The sequence below is a fragment of the Mus musculus genome, chromosome 19 (genome assembly GCF_000001635.26).
Source record: "Mus musculus strain C57BL/6J chromosome 19, GRCm38.p6 C57BL/6J".
NCBI lineage: Eukaryota > Metazoa > Chordata > Mammalia > Rodentia > Muridae > Mus > Mus musculus.
In genome coordinates this window covers 50,234,290-50,257,474 of record NC_000085.6, presented here as the reverse complement: position 1 = coordinate 50,257,474, position 23,185 = coordinate 50,234,290, and the positions used below count along the sequence as shown (strand labels likewise).

General features: G+C 39.5%; 1 protein-coding gene across 9 annotated transcripts in view; it reads left to right on the top strand.

The window, feature by feature from the left end:
• Window positions 1-23,185, top strand: part of Sorcs1 (sortilin-related VPS10 domain containing receptor 1) — a 535,835-nt gene that overhangs the window by 421,655 nt on the left and 90,995 nt on the right. For 6 of the 9 annotated variants that reach the window (XM_030251008.1, NM_001252501.1, NM_021377.3 and 3 more), the window contains exons 9-10: window positions 4,762-4,941; window positions 15,381-15,527. In XM_030251008.1, coding sequence (XP_030106868.1) covers window positions 4,762-4,941; window positions 15,381-15,527 — 327 coding nt within the window. The remainder of the gene's footprint in view (window positions 1-4,761; window positions 4,942-15,380; window positions 15,528-23,185) is intronic. The other 3 variants (XM_017318265.2, XM_030251009.1, XM_006527243.2) reach the window with 1 other exon arrangement.

Genomic DNA, 23,185 nt, shown 5'->3' with positions numbered 1-23,185 from the left:
GGGGGCCGGGAAATGCTAGTATGAAATCAAAGAGGCTTTTGTTTATACACTGCTGGAGACTGAGGACTGGTATTTTACATTGCCTGTTCTTAGTTATTACAAAGATCCCTGCTGACATGTGTCCCCAGTGGCCTCTAGACAATCCGGAAAGCAAAATTTCCTTTGAAACTGAATTGGTCATCTACTCCACACTCTTCCCTGCCACCCAGATGATCATGTACCAGGACTGAACTGCATCTGAGTTCTCAGAGTACGAAGCAGAGATTCATTGTCCTTGATACTACAGACATGGGAGCTAGTGTAGCGAATACATGGATTATTTGGTCCAGGTGGGTGTTTATTACATAAAGCAAAGAGAAGCTTCATTATAATGCAATTATAGCTTCAAAGAGAAGCCTCAGTGTGGGTGGAATGGTTTGCCTCAAAGCTCGTGTGTTACTTGGCCTTCTTTCAAAGCCAGGGCTGCACCTGCAAAGGAACAGAGCATCATGCTGACCGAAGGCATAGAGGCACATCATCTCTTCCCCTGCTCCCATTTCTGGAGTCACCTACTGACATTGTATCAGATGGTGAAAGAGCAGAGCTATGTATAAATGATTAATAACGATAAAGAGAAATGAAGGTAGCATGGTGGTGGTTAAATGTTGCCATTGCAAGTAAGAGTAGGGACGTAGAGATGGTCTTTCTTTCTCTAACTTACTTGGAGCCTATTCTGAGCAACTCCAGCAAGATCGATGAGGCAGTATGTACAAAAGTGCCTCAAGTGTTTCCGAGGACAGATACTCTATAAAAACAAGGTAATATTATTAGTGGTATGGATCTAGTTGTCTCCATTGTGGAAGATGGATGGGTACGAGGATGCAGGGGGGGTGCAATGGATGCTTGACTCATGAGAGGAGACCGGACTTCTGACCTGGATCCATCCCTAACTTCCTTAGAAACCTTGGCTATCTGGGTTTTATTACTTTTTCTTTTATTCATTTTTTTAAAATAAAGAACTTAGTTTCAAAAAGAATATTTCCCTCAAGTTGTCACTCAGAATAAAATATCCTTAGTGATATATTGGAAAAAAACTTGGTCCTTCATCCAAATAAGTTTGAAAAGAAAGCAAAACTTCAATCAATGTGACTTCTTTAGACACTAAGAGGAGGTCACCAATACCTCAATGGCTCATGACTGTTTTATCTTTAGTTCAACATTAATTCAGTAGTTTATGACTATGCATGCAGAAATAAATGAATGATAACCCCAGCCTCTAGGAAGTAAAGACAGGATTAGTAGTATCTTGAGTCCAGGGACTGGAGAGATGGTTCAGTGGTTAAGAGTTTGTCTTGCTTTCCAGAGGACCTCATCACCATCTCTAACTCCTAGCTTCTTGGTACCTGACTCCCTCTTCTGGTCTCCAAGGGTACCCACATGTATGTGATATATACTCATATACTCACAGAGATGCACACACCCACACACATAAATAACAATAAAAGTAGATGTTAAAAAGAAAGTAGTCTGAGTCCAGCTTAGATGGTATAGTGAAAGCCAGATTGGTTACATAGCTGGCTACACAGCGTGATCCTATCTTCTAACAAAGAAAGAAAGGAAGGAAGGAAGGAAGGAAGGAAGGAAGGAAGGAAGGAAAGAAAGAAAGAAAGAAAGAAAGAAAGAAAGAAAGAAAGAAAGAAAGAAAGAAAGGAAGAAAGAAAGAAAGGGAGAAAGAAATTAAGATCCATAAATCATAACCGCCAATAACAGTCAAAGGTTCTAGCAAAGATGCTTCCATCTCCATGTAAAGATACTTTAGAAGCCAATAATGCTGGCGTCCCATAGAACAGACTTTGCAGTTTTCTAGTATAACTCCAAATAAGAGTCTACGTTGGTCTAGAGTCATGGGAATCTGTGGAAGAATAAGAACACATTTTTAAGTAAGGAGTTGAGGAAAGTGAAATAAAATATAAGCCTATCAAATCATTATGCCCAGCAGCATCGTCTTCTAAAATCTGATTCATGAAATTACATAAAGGTAAAGGGAGGTTGGTTTACAACCTTATCTAGACCCAGTCATTTTATTCCATCATGGTTATGTGAAAAATTCTCTAAATGACCCTGCTTAATCTTTTTAACATAACGGAGGTGCTTTTCTTTTTTTTTGGACAGGGTTTCTCTGTGTAGCTCTGGCTGTCCTAAAACTCACTCTGTAGACCAGGCTGGCCTCAAACTCAGATATCCACCTGCCTCTGCCTCCCAAGTGCTGGGATTAAAGGCGTGTGCTACCACTGCCCAGCTGGTACATTTTTAATACACCCTTAGCTACTTTGTCTGTTGCTATGATAGAATACCTTGAGAAAAAGCAACTTAAGGGAGAAAGGGTTTACCTTGCCTCACAGTTCAAGGATCCTCAGGGACAGCATTGTTGTACCTGGGCTTAAGGCAGCAGACCATGGTCCAGAGGCTTTCAGGAAGGAAGGACACACACACACACACACACACACACACACACACACACACACAGAGAGAGAGAGAGAGAGAGAGAGAGAGAGAGAGAGAGAGAGAGAGAGGAGGGGGAGAGACAAAGAGAACAAGAGTCAGAGAGACAGAGACAGAGAGACAGAGAAACAGAGAGAGTCAGAGAGAGGGAGAGACATGGGGTGGTTAGAGACAGAGAAAGAGCTGTGCCCAGCCACCTCTCCACTTTTTATTCTAAGACAGAGCCCTTAATACTATTCCAATCCAGGATGGGTCTTCCCACTTCAATTGACCCCCATCTACAGAATCATTCACAAGCATTCACAGAGCCTCATCTCCAAGGTAATTCTTGTCAAGCTGACAATGTCAGCAGCTATTATCTGTGAGTATCAAATCTACACAGTGGATTATGGAATATGATAGTATAGACAAATGTCTATGCCCCCCCCCCCCAGGATTATGTTCTCAAGTCTGTTGTATGAGTCCATCAGAAGTTCATTGCTGCAAAAATTCACACCAAATCCCAGGGGTCAGACTGACTATGTTAGGGTCAGCTTACATTTGAAACAATTTAACAGAAATCCAGGATTATTTCATTTTGAGGGGAAAAAAACGTGAATGTAGAGTAATTGTTCAATGATTTTAAAGATTTTTGTTTTCTATTCAAATATAAAGTAAGACCCTGTGGAAGGCTTGTCCACATAGATGAAGCAGTGAATTTAAGGGAAATTCCCATAGCTAATTTCCTCCATCAAACAGAAAATATTTGGACGAACCTTTTCTTGAGTACATCAGTGAATGAATATTCAAATTTTTAAAAAGCAGAGGAGCCAAATTGATCTTTTATAAATAAAAACAAGGGACAGACAGGCTCCTTTAAGTAGAACACTCATCATGAGTAAAGCATACCCTGTGAACACTATTATACTCTTTAAGACTTGTTGGTTTTGTCTTCACTGCTCTGTAACGGACATACTCTTGTGAGATAGAGTTCACAGATAGAAGGGCTGAGCACAGAGTTCCATGACTATGTCATGAGCCAAGACTGAACTCAAATCATGAGAACCTGAGGTTAGAAGTTGGACTCCAGTTGCACGGAACTTTTTGGATTGAAATGGTCCTCAAGAAAGATCATTAAATCTGAACTTTTCTGAAGCTTTTTGAATAAACAACACGGTCAGTTCACAAAGATTTTTATTAAGTTACAGAAAAGCCGGGGATGTTTCTCCATTATTCTTTTGCCACATGGATACTTTACTTACAGATATCTTGGTTTATGTTTAGTCTTTTTATTTTTTTACTGCTTGACTCTGAGTTTGGAAGTTATTCCATGTAGAGTTCTTTGTCCACAGGATAACAAGCAGCCCAAAGCATGCCAACAGGTGTCCCTTAAGGAAACAGCAATCATTGGCTGGAGACAGACAGTTCAGAATAGTGTTAGACATCAGTTAGCCCTGACTGGAGAATGAAGGATTCGGAATTCTTACCGAAGGACGTAGAACGGAGGTCTCCATTTTTCCTTTATTTTATTTTGACGTCTGGTAACCTTAGGAGCATCATCCTTTATGATGACCACTTTCACTCCTGTAATTTTCTTAGAGAATATATCAGAGGAAAATATTAGACCAGTAGCCGAGTCCTTAGATTACTCACTCAGACAAACATTAGTGGTTTGGGATTTTCTGGTGGGATTTTTTTTTTCCTGGGGAATTTTTGATGTTGCTGAACCCTTGGCAGCACTTGTCACACATTAATGTGCATATTATTCATGGGGCAGCGAGGGGAGGCATGTGGGAAACCTCATAAGAAGCATACATTAATTCAGTGAGTAGGGTGTGAGGTTTTGTGTCTAAGGAACTTACAGCCAGTGGCAGAGCTACTAGCACCCCCAGACCACAGTGGCATCCAGGGCTTGTCTGGTTTTCTTCTGTCTCTGAAGTTGGTCCTTATGTCTGCATTGTGTATGTATTCTGAACAAGTAATGTTTGAACTTGACAAATACATGAGAATGGCTGGTTCTCCAAGTTCATACATATTTAAGAACACTACCATCAACATGTCTATTAAGGAAATTAACTTACAAGGAGGCCGTCATGCATCCTTCTGTCTTATTTTATCATGACCTCACTGCTTAACTTCCAAGGGACATGGAAAATAGATGATTAACACTTATCTTCATTTTTCATGTTAGCGAATGGAAGCATGCTCTATCTCTCCGTCTTCATCGCCCACACGCTTTGGATGCATGCCAGGCTAATGGATAACACTTACCCTCTCTTCACTTCCTGTGTTTTTCCTCAGGACATGCACGTCATTAGCACAGACGAGAACCAAGTGTTTGCAGCCGTTCAAGAATGGAACCAGAACGACACCTACAACCTCTACATCTCAGACACACGAGGAGTCTACTTCACACTGGCCTTGGAGAATGTGCAGAGCAGCAGAGGCCCTGAAGGCAACGTCATGATTGACCTTTATGAGGTATGTCAGCAAGCATCTGTGGTTCCGGAGGACAACAGCATCCCGAGTACGTGGTGGAATATCAGTCATCTGATTGTTCTAATGCTGGTTCCTTGGACAGCCTCTCTTCACTTTAGAGAAGGAAAGACTCACAGGATTCTTATTGTTTCATTTGCAACCCATACAATTCTCTAGGATGACTTTCTAAAAGAAGATTTTGCTGGAGAAGAACAGTTCCAGAGAAAGCGGAGAGTGTCTGGGAAAGAAACTCCCCAATTAAAACGCTTGCATATGGTTAATCTGCGTATCTATAATATTTCAAAATATTTTCGGTGTATAGCAACTCAGTGAGAAATACTCACTTATCTGTCTCTGCAGTGACATGCTGGGGACTTTTTGTTTGCTGTAAGAAAGCATTCCTATGGTTCTTGAAGAACTGCCCAAGTTGATAACCCCAGCTGGCTCAAAATGACCGGCACATGAGACCAATCTATGATCTACCTCAGCTGACTAGTGATCCACCTCTCAATGGCCCACACTTGAAAAAAATATTCACAAGATCTTTTTTATGAAATCCTAGAAAATTAAATTAACAAAAAGTACACCGAACCAGAGCTTACCCATCTTTTCTTGGGGGGCACTGTTGCTCTTTGTTTTTACAATAACCAATATTCCAAGTAAACTTATCTATGTTGACCAGTCAGTTATAATGATAAACATCACTCGAGGTTTCATTATTCATCTTTGCTATGAACTTCTGTGGTATTCCTATATACACAGAATTTTCTACTCTTATACAACCATCATGGCTTAGGTACAGACTTACATTTTTTTCAATAGAATATGGCCTATTGCTGCATTTCTTTAGAAAACTGACAGTATCTTCACACATCTTCCTCCCAAGGCTCAGGAGGGGGCAGGAAGATTATAAGTGCCAGAAGGAGTAGGTGGTTATAGTAAAATGGTGTTTTCTGGACACAACAAGACAGTAGTACATAGGAACTGACAGTTGCTGTTGATTGCATGCATAAGACCTATACGATATTCAGCCAGAGAAAATCCCAGCATTGGTCAGGAAGGGGATTTGAGAATTCCCACCCCTAGCAAGGAGCTACTGGAAACCTATGGCTGCTAGGGGTATTAAGGAGAGTTAGTTTTGTTCCAGGCTAAATGTACTGAGAGGATAGTAGATATAAAGCAAGCTACTTTTTTAGAATGAATTTCACCCTTTGGTCAGCATGAGAGATTATTCATAAGATCTACCTCAGCTGGCTAGTGATCCACCTCTCACTGGCCAGCACTTGAGAAAATATTTACAAGATCTTTTTATTAAATCCTGGAAGTTTAAGTTAACAAAATGTGGTCAGTCGGGATGTATGATGATGGCTTGAGAATGAATTAGAATGAGTATTCAGGGTTAGAGAAATGTAGCACGAGATCAATGTTCCATCTGGAACAACATCTGAAATGATTGAGACATGTGCAATCATAGAGACATTCACATTTGGGCAAGCTCAGGATTTCAAGTTTTGTATAACGAGAAATGTCCGTGTTATATCTAGTGATAAATTAGAAACTCAAGCCCTAATGGGCATCTTTTAAATGTGGTCTCTTTCTCCTTTCCTTCAGAAGTTTACAGTGGCCTTTTCCTAGTAGCTAACCCTCTTTTTGTGTGCACAAAACCTGGTTAATAGACTGTATACTCCTCAAATAAGTAAGAAAATGAACTGTTTGCCTAATTCAGATTTTGGCAGGCTAATATAGGATATAGCTCTTGTATATAACTTAAGAAAATATACTGCCGATCTTTTCATCTTTATATAAGTTTTTTTTATCCCACTTTTCATGTCATGTTTCAGATAGATATAGTGTCCAGTAGCTCAACCTGCAATTGAATATTTATTGGGGGAAAGCATTTGCATAGTTTAAAGATTTGGTGTCAAGAAAGTTCTAGATAAAGTTCAATTTATAGTATGACATTTTTAGCATCCAGACTGTCTGAGTTTGAGTGCTAGTGTACGGCATCATATTCCTGTTGGAATGTACTCCTATACAAGGACATGCCTTCTGAGCCACACTTGCCTGTTTAAAACATAGAGATGAACACAGTACCCAGTAGACCGCTCAGAGGATGAAGTCAGTTAATCATTGTTAACTACTATCATAGTGTTTGAAATACAAGATGCTTAACAAAGTCTAGAATCTGTAGTATCTTCTTGCAATGTGCCTAGACACCACTTAATAGTCTATTTTGGTCGGATTAAAGCCCACCCATATTTTTAAATGTCCAACACATTCCCAACTCTGGGGATTTTAGTTTCTTTTTATACTGCAATTAACAGTAGCCTATGACATCTTTTAACACTGTGTACTTGTCTTACAAATAAGTATAAACCTCAATACTTCTTTCCTCATTTATAAATGTCCTATGAACACTTAAACTTCAAGTATGTTAAGCTGAAATGCACTGAATTTTCTTGCTTTGAGCCACCCCCATAATAGAAGCTTCACTGAGGATCTAGACCACGTAAAATCAGTCACTGTGGCACCGAAATGATACAGTTCTCTCCTTTGCCTCACAACTTTTTAAGACACATTTTCTGTTTTTCATTCTTCCTGATTAAATCAATTCAAACTAGGTTCTCTAGATACATTTTATTTTCTGTCCTAAATGGAGACCATGTCCACTGGTCCCTTGATGATGCAACAGGTAAATAAGCTGAGCAGAAATGGATTTTCAATGAGTTATTTGCAGCCATTTTCTTTTTAACAAATGGTTTTGTGAATTCAAATGCTGCATCAGGTATGGGACAAGGAGAAGCAGGGTGACTGTTGGGCACAACAAGCATTCCTTGTTAATCTTGCGTTCGCCCTTGGTGTCTCTTGCTGTTGACTATCTGTAGGGAAACTGCTGGCTTGCATTATCATCACTTTGAGCAGTGGTGTGACTGCGTTAGGTAAAGGTGTTCTACATCCTGGGGCAGGGAGAGAAGCGTCTTTGTTTTATTAGCTTGACAGTTCAGAGCAACTTGAATTGAAATTGATATGAGCAAAACAGCAGTGGCATATTTGCTGATTACCTAGATAGAAAGAATATTGGCAGACACGAGGCCTGGCACAAATGTTCCCTTAAATCTGATTGTTCTGGCTAGCAGGAAGCTGAAATTCATCCAGCATGAATTTCCCTGTAGAATTGCAATGAGTGATGAGCGCTCACAGATAAGTGAAAAGCAAGAGAATCCATAAATGAATTAATAAGCAACAGAGATGAGCATCATGTGAGGAGGGGAAGGTGGGTGTGACAGAGATAGGATCCATGGTGTGTGTGTGTGTGTGTGTGCTCACATTTCAGGTAACTGAGAAGGTAGTCATTCCTTTGTAAGCTTCTGCATATCAGTTACCTGCTCTCCTGCTTGTGTGTTATTGTGGATCCATTTTAGCAAATGCAAACTGTGTGGAGTATAAACGTAGAGGTGGAACTGTATGTCAAGGACACACACAGGTGGAACACAGACAAAAGCCCAGTTCCTATTTAAATCTATGACATCTTTCACACACATTGCCACCTGGCTGCAAGAGCCGTGTGTGCTCTCAACTCTGTAAGCTTGTGTGTATATGTAATGAAGTACACTAGTGATGCAGACAAAATATTACAGAGTACTACGAATTAGTTGCTGAAATAACAGAATTTCCTCACAGTGTGTATTATCTATGCATTTGGCATGTTTTCTATTCAAGGAGGTACATAAATGTGACCAAGAAAATTTGGTTATAGACTAAACACCCAGAAATTGATTTCTTGACAAACTTTAGTGATGATAGCTAATATTGTGGGGTATCATGTCCAAAAGCACTGTGTAATGAACTTTCCAAAATTTATCCATTTAACCCTTATATTAACTTTTAGGTGACTACAGACACTTTCCCAAGTTAAGTAACTAGAGGTAAAAGTTCACAGGTACTTTCACGAGGTTACAGAGCAAACTTAGGACTTAAATCTAAGCATACATGAGTTTTCAATTTCAGCATATCACATATCTTCTAAAAGGGTAATATCTTATATTTGATATTGGATGTTCATTAGTGTCAAGATTGAAGGATAAGGCAAGTCTTGAGAACTAGCCTTGGTCTTCCCAGATGTGGGAGAAACAAAAGAAACAAACAAACAAAACAAACAAAAAAAGAGGAAGAAGAAAGTGTGAGAAAGGAAAAGGAAGCTATCAATAGTTAATTACTGTAGACATGTCTAGACTTTCAGAACCAAGTCCAAAGTTACATTTAAATTCAGACAATAATTACATGTATCCGATAATTTTGTCTTGAGGAAGGACATATATATGTATGGAAATCATGGATCCAAATTAACTAAAATTCAATTATTCACAAAGAACATGGATGCCTCAAAGACCACGTGGGTTGCATAACACATGAGAACATGCTACACGGTGAGAAGGACAGAAGAGATGTGATGGGTGTATCTGGGAACTGTGATTTCTAGCATATGGGGGACAAAAGGGATGCTGAGAGCTTTGTACCCACCACGGGGAAGGGAAAATTAATTCCCCATGATGACGAGCACTTTGGCTTAATGCAGAATGATGGCTCAGGGCAGCTGAGTGCAAAAGGCTGTGGCTGGGAGTGAAGCTGCCTGGCTGACATGTGCAGAATCAACAAACTGTGCAACATGGTATGTACCATGAAGGGTAGGTATACAGCAGGTCGGCTGTATGTTCTGCACATAATATGCAGCTTTTGTTTAGAAGAGAAAACCCATCCACTGTGATGATGATGATGCTGTACCATGATTTCTTAAGAAAGACTGTATCTGAAAAGCCAAGATCAGAGGCAGAAAATACAAATACTGTCCAGTACAATCAGAGTCATTACAGGATGTAATATAAGCTCCTGTCTTTCTAGAAGAATACTACCGAATCAGGTAGTAAGGGAAAAAGCATGTAGGTGGGGGTGTGGCTCTATAGTAGAGTATTTGAAGAGCAAGAACAGGGTTCTGGGTCCAACCTGTACCAGAGAAAAAAGAAATGAGGAGGAAGATCATTTAGACTTCTTTTAAAATCAAGTGACTTCTCTGATTATTAGTGGCACACCCAACTCCTTCAGAACCCATACCTATTCTGCCTGAGATACTCAGATGAAAATTACCCATCCTCTTTCACAACACGATAATGGCCATGGAAGTGTTCTCTCTCTCTTACCACAGCTCTTTCATCTACTTTCTTCAAATTTGACACTTAAGCTTTGTAATTTAAGTCTGAGAAGTTAGGAATCATGGTTCTCCCGTCAGCCTCAGAGGAAGAAATAAGCAAAGCACTCTAGCACAAGAGCCCCACACGCTTGGTTGCCTTTCACTTGGCACACATGAAAAATTGACATAGGAGAGAACTTGGTAGACGATAAACATGAAAAGGGGGTGATGTCTGATGTCTTTGCTTTAAATCATGAAAGAAGTGCCCAGCATCTAGAATATTTTAAATCTCAAAGACCATTTGATAGATGAAGGGACAGGTGCTTAAAATATTCCAGTTATTAGATCTTCAGTGGTTAAAGAAATGAAGCACATGTTCAGGAATTTACTGAATGATTACAGAGTAAAGGCACCAAAAAAATCATGATTGATAGATCCTTATAAGCAGGATGCACCAGGGAGATATTTCTTGCATAATACTCCAGACTCACAGAATAAGTCGTGTAAGCCAGACAACCACACAACTGTCTGGAGGTGGACAGACTGATGAACAGTTCAGATCTGTGGCTGAATGGCACTGCACAGGTAACTTAGGACATCTGAACACTTATTTATTCACCTACAAAGTGATGACAATTTCAATTTTGCAGAAAATATGAAGTCGATTCACATACTAAGGCTTCACATACAAAGCCTCCGAAGCCTTGCATTCCATGATTTAATACATTTAATTAGATTGTTATTGTATTCTTTGTCTTATTTGATGTTTTTGGAGACAAGGTCACAGTCTTGACCCAGACAAGGCTTGAGTCAAGTCATGGTAATCCTTTTCCCCATGCCTTCCAGAATTGTATCGCCTAATGGAGAACTCTTACTTCCTATCTCATTAAAAACAAAATCAGGATCCCTTATACAAAGTGACTGTACAATGAATATTTTTAAAGGAAGTTATACTTAATGATCATCTGTTTATATTAGCTTTATAGATCATTATACAGGTCATTGTAACTTTCTTTTTTTTTTAGTTTTTAGCATGTTTTATTTCCTGTGTAAATTTACATATTCATGAACACTTTTAACAAATCAAAAGTTTTAGACATCTAAATAATTAAAAAAAAAACTAGAGGGATAGTTCATATACCACAAAATATTTTTTGTTCTTTTTTTTATTAGATCTTTTCTTTATTTGCATTTCAAATGCTATCCCCTTTCCTAGTTTCCTCTCTAAAAATCCCCTATGCCCTCCCCCTTCTCCTTCTCCCCAATCCACCCACTCCCACTTCCTGGCCCTGGAATTCCCCTATACTGGGGCATAGAGGGATTGTAACTTCTAATAAAGAGTTTAGTGGCTGCTAGAGAAGCCTTGGGCTTAGTTTGATTCCACAAGACTGAGACCAAGACATAGGTACCATATATATGAAGAGCATCATGAAAGCACAGAAGCACTTGGGACAGTGGGTTAGGATGGAGGCATTCTGCTCTTCCTCTAGAAGAGGTGTACTGAGCAGTCTCTCGGGAGCAAACAGGGAGGGGTGCATTAGGGGATTTTCTCTGAGATTCCAGGGGGGCCATCATGAACCAAGAAAATAAGGCAGGAAAAGAAACACAGCACTTTAAGGCTCTTACCTGAGGGCAATAAATAAGCTGTTAAGCTTGAGGTTTGAGCTGTAGTACTTCACATTCACTGTCTAATCAAAATGGTGTCTTGGCTTGTGATGGTAAATGATAATAAATAACTATGGATTAATTGAAGATGTGTGGAATAAAATTCCTTCATATGAGAAACAAGGAGAGAAACACAGTTTTAAGCACAGTTACCATCCTAGAGAATGTTATGCTGAATTCAATATAGATGAAATTTAGCAGGCCTTTTCCTGGAAGAAGATACAGCCCCCAGTAGCAGGATGCACCCTAGGAGAATATTTATTGGTAGTTCTGTGTCTTTTTGAAGCTGTAAATTCCACTGGATATTCTTTTCTGTTTCCCTGCCAACCCCATCCACATCATTCCTTCCTAAGCATGCATGCAGTATGAGTACAGAGGAAGTAATGTGGCATTGTAAACATGTACTGTCATCCTTCATAGGATACCATAACACACACAAACACACACTCAAAAAAACTCACACACATGACACCTTCCAATTCCAGTTCCATACTCTGTGCACTAACTCTGTAATATGAATTGGCAGATGATGAGACCTTACTTAAAATTTGATGGGATAAGAGGCCTCATTCACAGTATTACATTGAGAAACACAGAAAAACACATCCATCAAGCTTACAATGAACAGCTGACCACCTTTACAGACCAAGCTAAAGAAGCCAAACAATTAAAGCAAAAAAGCAACTCACACAGATAAAGTGCCTTGGTTACAATAGAAAAAACACCCAACTCCTTCCAGCTTCGACCATCGTTGACACACATTCCTGCTTCTTTGTCAAGTTTTTATTGTTCAAGATACACTTGAAGGCCACACATTCAGAGATGAATAGCAAAGTCCAGCTCTATGCTCAAGTGGCACTTGATAAAGCCAAGCAGTCGGGGGCCAATAAAAGTCACTACTTCTGCAAATCAGATGAACCAGCTCCTGAGCACATAGCCCCCCTTCTCTGTGACTCTTCTCTAAGAAGGGGGGATGGCAGGGAGGAAAGCAAAGAAGGAGCAGACAACCGGAACAGATAACACTTTTTATTCATTCCACACTTATTTTTGTAACTCTCCAGAGCACTGAATAACTAAGTCATTTCTCATTTCTGGGCAGAGTCTCATTGAGAGGGAAGACCAGCAGCCTTTGTGAAAATTCTGATTTATGCAATTTTGTTCTTAAAGAACTGGCAGTGGGGTCCTATTTAAGTATGTAGCAGCCTCGTGAACATATGCAAAGCTAATACTGGGTTTCCTGGGAAGCAGCCCTTCTGGAGCTGTTATTGTGAATAACTAAATATCACTGGTAGATTACCATGGAGTTTGTGGGAAGTACATTGCTCCTGGAGTTCATGGCGTCCACGTTTGTTGAGAATCAACCCTGTTCCAGAAATCGTTGTGGCTTCTGTTGTTTGATCCCGGAATGGAGCTTATTTTCCTGAGTTGTTCAAAGTGTCCCTCTCAACAACACATTTACATCATTTATTTGTTTAAAAAAAATCGTGTTATTCTAAAAGAGTTCAGATTTGGCCCATCTCTAAATTATTCCAGATGCCAAATCCACAGGTAGAGACTAATGAGATTTGCCTATGTCAAAAACAAAATTGGATGTGTGTCTCTTGTGGGTTTAAATCCAGCCTCTTAGATATGAAAAATTCTGAGCTATGTATGCAGAGAGAATTTTGGAAGTCAAATATATCTAAATGTGAACGTCTATTCTCTGTGATTGTAAATGATTAAAATTTGTCAATAGCTTAGTTTCCTTATGCAAAAACTTGTCATGAAAGGTATTACACAGGTTTGTGGCAAGCCTTGGAAGGTAGATATGCAAGGAAATGAGCTTAGTGCTTTGTATTAACAAGGTCAGGCAAAATGACTTTTATTTATTTCTTCTGCTTAAAATTAATCACACCAAAATAGAAATGGTCTAAGCTTAGTTAAATGTCTTCACATATGCTTTTAAGTATGTTTGTTTATTCAGTGTATGTGTTCTACCTACCTGCAAATGTAGTCTAAGTCTCCATTTTCTCATTCTGTAGACCTGGTTATTGACAACTCTGCTCCACGATGATGACAGGCATTGAATGAGTGAATGTGGATGTATATGGGATGTTTTCATTATCACTCAACACATTTTGGACCTCTCCCTCATTGACCTCCAGTTTCCCTGGGTTGTGGTCATTTCACACAGATTAAATTGTGTTTGGTAAACTCTAAAATTCTGAAAAGATTAATCTACAAAGTGATGATCATTGATAGGACAGTTTTGATAGCCTGCTAATTGTTAACCTTAGCATGTAGAAAGATAAAGCATGCCTTCAGTTGTTAGCTATTTATTTATTTATTTATTTATTTATTTATTTATTACTTTTATGTGTAGGAGTGCTTTACCTACATGCATGACTGTGTCCCACATGTGTGCCTGATACCCATGGAGTCCAGAAGGGGACATCAGAACTCCTAGAACTAGAGTTGCAGATGGTTGAGTGACCATTCAGGTTCCATGAACCAAACCAGACTCTTCCAGAAAATAAACAGGCAGTCTCAATCACTTAGCATCTGTCCAACCCTGACAACAATTGGATTTGATAAGAGCAACAGCATCATGAGACTGGAGAAGTGGTTTTTTGATAATGAAAAAACAATTACACTGAAGAAATGGCTCAGCAAGGAAGAGCATTGGCTGCTCTTCCAGAGGTCCTGAGTTCAATTCCCTGCACCCACGTAATGACTTACAACAATCTATAATGGGATCCGATGTCCTCTTCTTTCATGCAGCAGACATGAAAATAGAGCATTCATACACATAAAAAGAAAACAATTATTTTTTTAATAATTTGGTGTTTTTCTCTAATATTCACTCAATTTGGTGACTTAACAGGTAGAACTCTTAAAATTTTTTAAATGCAATAATTGTAATTATATCAATGTCTTTCAACTGACTTTTTTCCCAGTTGATTGAGGCTGAAGATTGAGGCTCAGTAATTTAGGTAGTCATTATAACCATACACTCTGAAACTATAAAGTTCTGGGTCAGAATCGCGGGTCTGACATTGACTTTGTGTCATTGATAGTATGATCTTGGATGTACCTGAGATGTTTCTCACGTATGAAATAGAGTTAGCAATCATTTCACAAAAATAATATTACAAAGATTACATGAGAGATAATATATTTAATATCCTGCCTGGAGACCAGAACACAATATAAGTTGCCCCTATTTACTTATTGCTTGGTCAAGTAACAGGCTTAAACATTCTGTGGTTTCTCTCTGGGGACAGATAGCCGCCGACAGTGTTCTGTAAGATGATATGCCTCTGAAAGTTCACAGTTTACATGAAGGACCATAGTTTTGGTTTTATATTTCATGAGCTTGACAAACAATTCAGTGACATCCATCCGTCATTATGTGATCATGACATGGTGATTTCACTGCATGTAGAATCTCCTATGCTCCACCTCTTCACGCCTCTCTCTGAGTCACACCCTGGCAACCGCAGACCTCTTTGTGGCTCAGAGAGTACTTAGACAAGCTGTTGTTATTTTTAATGTAAACAGATATGTCCTTTCTCATGTTGATGTATTTTTCAGCCATGTCAATTTTTCCCAGGTAGCAGGGATAAAGGGAATGTTCTTGGCTAACAAGAAGATTGACAACCAAGTGAAGACTTTCATCACTTACAACAAAGGCAGAGACTGGCGGTTGCTGCAGGCTCCAGATGCAGATCTAAGGGGGGACCCTGTGCACTGTTTGCTGGTGAGTCCTGCATTGCTCAAACACAGTCACCCACACAGTGAAGAATTAGTGTCCAAGAAGACATTGGATATAGTTTTGGGACTTCTGTTCAGTTGATGAAAAGGATGGGCAGTGGCTGAAATGAAAAAAAAAAGTTAGTGCTATCATGTGTGACCGTCAAAGTGATGAGATAGGACAGGTTCTAGATCCTTGCACACTTATAAGCTTCTTAGTTCTAGTCTGAATTGTTTCTGTTTGTTTGGTGGATTGGGTGGTGGTGGTGATGGGTTTTTGTTTGGTTTTTGCGCCAAACCATGCTATCTTCCACTGAGCTTGACCTTTAGTCCCCCGCCCCCACCTCAGCTTTGTGTGAACACTCACAGTTTGAAGGAAATAGGATGTTTTTCACCTCTGCTGAAGGTGCTTCTTGGGACTTCCTTACAGTTCATGATAAATCACTGCTCACAGAACAAATGGTACACACATCATCTATAGAACTGGCAACCTGAATGCAGGCTTTCTTCCTATTTCAAAGAAGTTTATGATTCAGCAAAGGATTAAAAGTCATCGGTTTAAGCATGTATTTGCTTCCTTTTTTACATTCCATTCAATTTACCTGTTTTTGTCTGTAATGCTTGGGCTAGAAAAAAAAAATGTGACCAGTAGGGAAACTAGCCCAGCACTGGTTTCACTGTGCAGTACTTTATTGGAACACGGTGACACTTAGATGGTTACTAATTATTCATAGCCATTTTCACTTTCTGAACATAGAATCAGTAGCCACATGCATTCAAAGCAAGCCAAAGTATTTACTTTATTACTCTTGAATGAAAAAATTGCATGCACCTGCTTTAAATCATGGCTTTCGTTTAATAATATTTTTTATAAGATTTATCGGCAGGAAATTTTTTACATATTCAGTGATAGGATGCTATCCAAAAGAAAGGTGAAAGATGAAAAGCACTGTAAAGGAGTTTCCAGCTAACTTGCCTGATAATTTGTTTATAAACAAAACAGTCCTTAGTTGCATCGTATTGACTCTGATGATTATGACACATTGAAGACACCAGTGGATACCTAGCAAATGCAGAGACAGAGAAAGATGAAATTGTCAAATAAAGTATATTGCTAATATTGTTATGTTCTTAAAAACAGCCCAGAAGTTATTTTTAGGATCACATAAAGGAGCCATCAGTGTGGGAAAGATCACTTGGTTTTACAGTAGGAAGGTCTTGAGATGTGAATATGTGTGTATGGGTGTCTGTCTATATCTATCCCATCTCCGTGTGCATCTATTATTGATGTTACTCTTCACAACTCTGTCTTTGATGTTATCTTCGCTCTGCTTCATTCTATCACACAATGTTGGGGCAGTCACTTCTCAGGTTCATTGAATAGCAGTAGGTGGGTCACCATCTTTCTCGAAAGGATGCCAGCAGCTATGGCTTGACCTTATTACTTGTAGAGGATATTTAAGTTGTCATGGTGCATCAGGGAAGCAGTCTTAAATTTCAAGTCCTACTTACACTCTATTTTTATTACTGGCACCTTACAGGGAGAAAAATAGCCAGTGGTGATAGAGAGGTCAGAAAGCCAGTGATAGATGAAGTAAATGTAACAATTATTCATTGAATACCTATATTAGTTAAGGTATGGATCAATGCCATTGAAATAGGTCAACTTTCTATGCATTATTCCAGGTTATGGAACTATAATGTTTGAAGATACCAGCACCTTAGTAACTGCTTCCACACCTACCACATAACTTGAAGATCAATGCTTATGAGAAAGACTGTTAACCATTTCACCTAAACAGGCTTGTCTCGCCTCGATAGCATCATGCCATGATTCTTCTTAGTGAAACACCGAGCAAGGCACTCTTTGTCCTAACTACATCCCAGATCGTGAAGCTGTATAGAGCTACAGTACAGATTTCCTTTCCTATCACCACTGCTCCTATTCGAATTCAAGCAGTAATCACATTCTCCTTGGTCCTCAGTGAGAGGCTCCTAATGGCAGCACCTTCCCACAATTTATACCTGGCAATCCATTTTTCATAGAGTTGCCTTATTTTAAAAATCCTATTTATTGAGGTAAAATATGCATAAAATGCATGAGTGAACTTTGAGAAAGGTTTGTGCTATGTAATTTCCATCACCCTCAAAATTTCATTTGTGTTCTTCTGCAGTGCAAAGCACACTTCTGGCCCTAGGTGAATATTATATTTTTTCCACATATTGTATACTAGATACCTTATTTCTGCACTTTTATTAAATGTGTTGTAGTAGTCAAGTAATCCCACTCAAATCACACCAGCAGTGGGAACGGTGGTGCATTCCTCTCTACCCACCCAAGTTTTCAGTATTCCTGAGTGAAAGACACACACACACACACACACACACACACACACACACACACACACAGCCTTATATTTTAGTATGCCTTAAACAGCTCAATGGGTGGACCACTCTTAACCTCCACTCTCTCTTCTGATATTCCTGAATTATTACTAAAACCTATATTCCATCCTGGCTGCCCCAGATCCAGGCCTGCAACCCTCCTGGACCACGATCCCTGACTCTTACATTTTAGCAGTCTCTCTGTCCTGATCTTTCTCCTTTCCCAGCATGGCAGTTTTAAATCCTCCTTCCTCTTGGTCTCCTTGTCCTCAAATCCTACAGTGCTGCCTCTGTCTTCCTGTACAATCATTAGCTGCCAGAAACCTTATTTACCAACCAGAAACCACTGGAAGGCAAGGGCCCTCAGCATCTTATACATGTAGATTCTTGTCCAATTCACATGATACAAGCATGTATCAAACACTTTATAATAACTTGGATGGTCCCCTGTGAGCTGGCTTGTATCTCTGCCATTATCCTCCATCCTTTCTTACCCACAAGACAATGAGGAGAATAGAGAGTACACTTATTTCCACATTGTAAACTTACTGTGTTCATGTATGTCTTGCAGTAGGGTTTCCTATTACTTCTTTTTAAATTTCCCATTTTCAAAACAGGCATTTTCTTTGTCTTCAGATCTTGCTTCTTAGGTGTCTTTCTTGAGTGCCTGGTAAGGCAAAATCTCTTTATCATATCTTTTTTCTTTATAATTCTTTCTATCTAAAATCACCACATTTATATTCCGACTCTCTTTCCCATCTTCCTGTGTTAAATGTGAGCTCCAAGAATACAAAGACTGACCATCCTTTTAACAAGTCCGGAACTCTACATCGAGAATCATACAAACTTGCTTCATGGTGTATTCGACATACATGCTATGTTTGTATGTTTTGTATGGTAGATATAGTCATACCGTGGAAAGGCTCTTAACTTTCAGATTTGCTTTCACAGAAGCTGTGCATCTTTCAGTGATTTATACTGAAGACTCTGTCATCATATCCTCCCTCAGAACTCATAGGATCAAGTTAACTGCAGTTAACAAAAATCAATCAGTTGACTGAGGTTTAATGAGACACGAATTATTGGGATGTAGATTGGCATGACCTAGGAGTCTATGGATCTCCATCCTTCATTTATCCCATTACTCAAAACAGTTGCACATAAGCTTTAAAAACCAGGAAGCAAGGTAAGAAGGGGAAATTGACAAAAGGACCAGGAAGAAGAGGCCAAATCACTTTACAAAATCTTGCCAAATGCACAAAATAGGAATGAAAAGTCTTTTAACAACAAAACACCTAGACTGTTGAGAGAGGGAGGGGGAAGGGGAGAGAGGGAGAGAGAGAGAGAGAGAGAGAGAGAGAGAGAGAGAGAGAGAGAGAGAGAGAGAGAGAGAGAGAGAGAGAGATCTCCTTCTAAGGCTTGGGAGGCAATGGCAGAGAGGAGATAAAAAGTGGGTTTAGATTGTAAATAGTCAGACAGTGCCAGCATCACTAAGGCAGAGCCCAGTGATTAGAAGAAAGATTTTCCAGTGTGGCTGTTACAAATGTGGAACAAGTCCCAAATTACAACCCCAAATGGAATGTCCCTGGCAAAATGTATTCTATAGAATAAGACATCCAGAGTAATTTGGGGCTGTATTTTTAGGACTTTCAGACTGATTGCCCAGAGGCTCAGCTGGGATTTCTTTCTTCTGAAGACTGCATTGTACAATTAGGTAGAGTATTACAGGTCATGGACCATCTTTCTTCAAAGCCTCAGAACTGGGCTCCCAAGAGGCAATATGTGAGCACACCTGAGCCTGTGACAGATACTTGGGTCTCTGAGGAAAAAGCACAGTGCTTTGTGGAGAGAGACTCTGTCTTCTTTATGAATTTATTTCACTTTTTTTTAACCTGGAGCTGAGCAGAAAGCGGTTTCGAGAGAGTCTTGTCTGTGGATTCTACAACTCTAAATATTTTTCTGTATTGAAGTGGGACTGGATACCTCATGTTCACGTTTTGAGGGCTCCATATTCTTTGAAAATTCATTCTTTCCTAAACAACTAGTGGGTTAATATCAAATCATGTATATGTGGGGAAATATTAGAGAGTTCTATTTGGGGACTTAGTAGCTGTCTTGTTTTTTGTGCCTGGTGAAAGTTCTGATTTGTGTTTATAGTATACTATTCATATTGTAGTCATTGGATTGAGTTACTATGAGGACAAAATATAAAGGCTGTTCTTATAGAGGATGGAGAGAAAAAAGTAGACTTTGAGATGGATTGTATACTAAATCAGTCCTAATAGTTTGTTAAGTTTATATATTTATTGGAGGAATGGTATCAAGTGACTTGCCCATTGTACATGAAACTCAGAAGACAATTAATGCATCACTGAGAAACACTGTGCTTAATACAGTAAGCCAAGACCATAAGACAAGTACTGTTTGTTGTTACTTACCTGTGAAGTGTAAGTAGTGGTACTCTTCAGCGTCAAAGAGAAAATGTCTTTTACCAGTCGCTGGGAGTTCTAGAAAGGGGACAATGTCAGGTAAAGGATGGTTAAACAGAGACTACAACTGATACCTGTCTCAGAAAGCCAAACAAGAAAACAAACAAATGGATAGATGGGGACCATGTCTCAGTTAGAAATAAATGATAAATATCCAAGATGAAGAAACACTGAATTGATTTAGTCCAGCTGTGTATTTATGGAACACTTATACTGATCAAGACAGTTTTGTTGGATAAGAGAAAACACTACAGGGAAGACAAAGACGGTCATCTAATCAGGAGGTTCGCTTACGGGCTTCAGGGTTCGCTTTCTTCCTGTTGTATGATCTTTCATGCACATCTGATGCTTTGCACCTCATCTTCAGTAAGTCAGCAGCCAGGACCCTGTTGGCATCAGTGTGCATTCTCATATTTCCCTTGTATGGGAAGAAGGGGATGGATGTTAGGAAGTGCTCTTTCAACATGCTGTGCTCTGTTTATTCTGTTTGAGATGACCCTAGAAAAATTAGCAACTGCACCAGCGAGCATAAGGTGGGTGTTCTACACCTATTTCTCAATAAGCAAAGTAAAGACAGAAAGTCAAGACGAAAGGAGGAGAAAGGCATACTATGTACCCCTTTCTGGCCAAAATAATGAGAATTCAGCAGCCTAATTTCATTTCCTCCACAAACTCAGACCAGTGTGTGGGGCCTTACAATAATCCTTATATTAGCTTGTCATGGCATAACTTTTGACACAGCAGGCCAGATACATTGTTAAAGAGCAATCATTGCTCTTGGTTTGCTTGAGACATTGGCATCTGCTATATAAATTCTTTGATAAATAAAATGGGTGAAACTGAAAAAAGAAATGACAGAAAATTCTCCAAGTACCAGCTGGGGGCAATCCAGTACTAGGAATGTGACAGAAGAAAATCACAGAGAAGAACATTTCTAAACCCTGCTGCAGCATGAACTGGTGCCATTTCTTCTCAAATTAATGTCTTGGCCTTCTGAATGCCAGGGCCAGAGAGCAGTTCTGCGAGAGCTGATTGAAAATGCCCTCTTCTCTTTGCTCTCATGTGTTTCCATACCAAATGATCATTGCTTCAGATGCCCACCGAGCTCCGCAGGCTCCCAGCTCTTGCAAACAGCTGTCTCAAGATGCAACTGGATCCAACCCTGTATAGGCATGAGGTGCTGTGTTAAGTAGTCTAAATGGCCTTCCATAAAGTTTCTATGTCTAGGGGTAATGCCCAGCAGTATGGCTCCCTTGTGATAATCTAAAGTTGAAGGTATCTGGACTCAGGTTCATGGACTTCTCTTGTTCTCAATAAAACCATAACACAACAACAAAGCACCCTTGATGTTTTAATCCTTTATTATCCTTTAAAACTTATATGCAAGATTCCACAGGACATTCAATGTAGAACTTGATATGTTCTCATTGTTTGGTTGTCTGAGTGAGATAAAATTGTACTATACTTGAAATAGATCATTGAGGATCACTCATAGTAAAATAAATGTTGGTATGTCAGACAAGTGGAGAGCTATGTACACCACAATAGACAGGGAACCGCTCATGGCTAGGTGTCCAACAGCAGCACCATCGGTTCCATTCAACATTTCCTGTCCTCTTCCTGATGGGCGTATGTGTTTGGCTGTGGTGCTTTCTCTTTCAGGCGCTGACCTTTCTTTTTTAGAAAGTTATGAAGATGAAGCTTTCTTTTAAAATTTTACATGACAATTACAAAACCAGAAAGGTGTTGCTCTATGAGGGCTTTACTTTCATCAAGACCCTGTTACCTGATTGCGATCGGTGATTTTATTTTGTAGTGTCTGACTGCTTTCGTTCCTGTGCTTCATTCTTACATTATCATTTACTCCATCCTCTGTAAATTTAATCATTACATTTCTGAGGCTTTCTGAAGTTTTACTGCCTCAGACGTATAGCACAGTCTAAAAATAATAACTGAGATATACTGTTGATTCCCAAAACCCAACTCAATAAGATTAGGTAGTAATCTTCCTGAGAGAGAGAAAGAACAAGCATTGAAATATAAGCTTGTGCTTCTGACAGTTCAGTACCTGGACTACTTTAAACAAAATTTGGATAACTGTTGCTTTCTTAGTCAGAGAATTTGCTCAAGGTCTCTAAGCATAGATTAAACAAATTCCTAAAAATGTCATATAAAGCCAATTGGCGGTGGCACATGCCTTTAATCCCAGCTCTGGAGAGGCAGAGGCAGGGAGATCTCTGAGTTCAAGGCCAGCCTGCTCTAGTGAGTGAGTTCCATGAGAGCCAGGGCAATACAGAGAGACCCTGTGTAGCAGGGCTGTACATAAAGCTCACAAAACAAAACAAAACAAAACAAAACAAAACAAAACAAAACAAAACAAAACAGAAACAAAGCCACAACCACCACTGTAACATGTAATTTTCAAAACTCCCACTAAGTTTGGCTAGGATCTAGGACCAGCAGCCTCCCCTCTCAGCTCTCACACTAGCTCTCCCAGGGTCTCGGCTTGGTGCTTGCCCCACAAATGGCCATCTGGCCCTGGCTCCTGGCTTGCTAAGCCCACATTTCACCCTTGTGGCTTGGTCTGTAGAACACCAATGACCACCCCAGTCTCACTCAGTTCCCTTTATCCCTATGAAAGGAAAACACTAGAGACATTTATAGTTATACCAACTAGATTTGTGTCAGTAAATCTCTAACCCCAATACGCCCATACAAACAACATACAACTTAGTTATCATATTTACAAGCTGCACACCTAGATTGGCTAGATACACCATGTCACTAGATT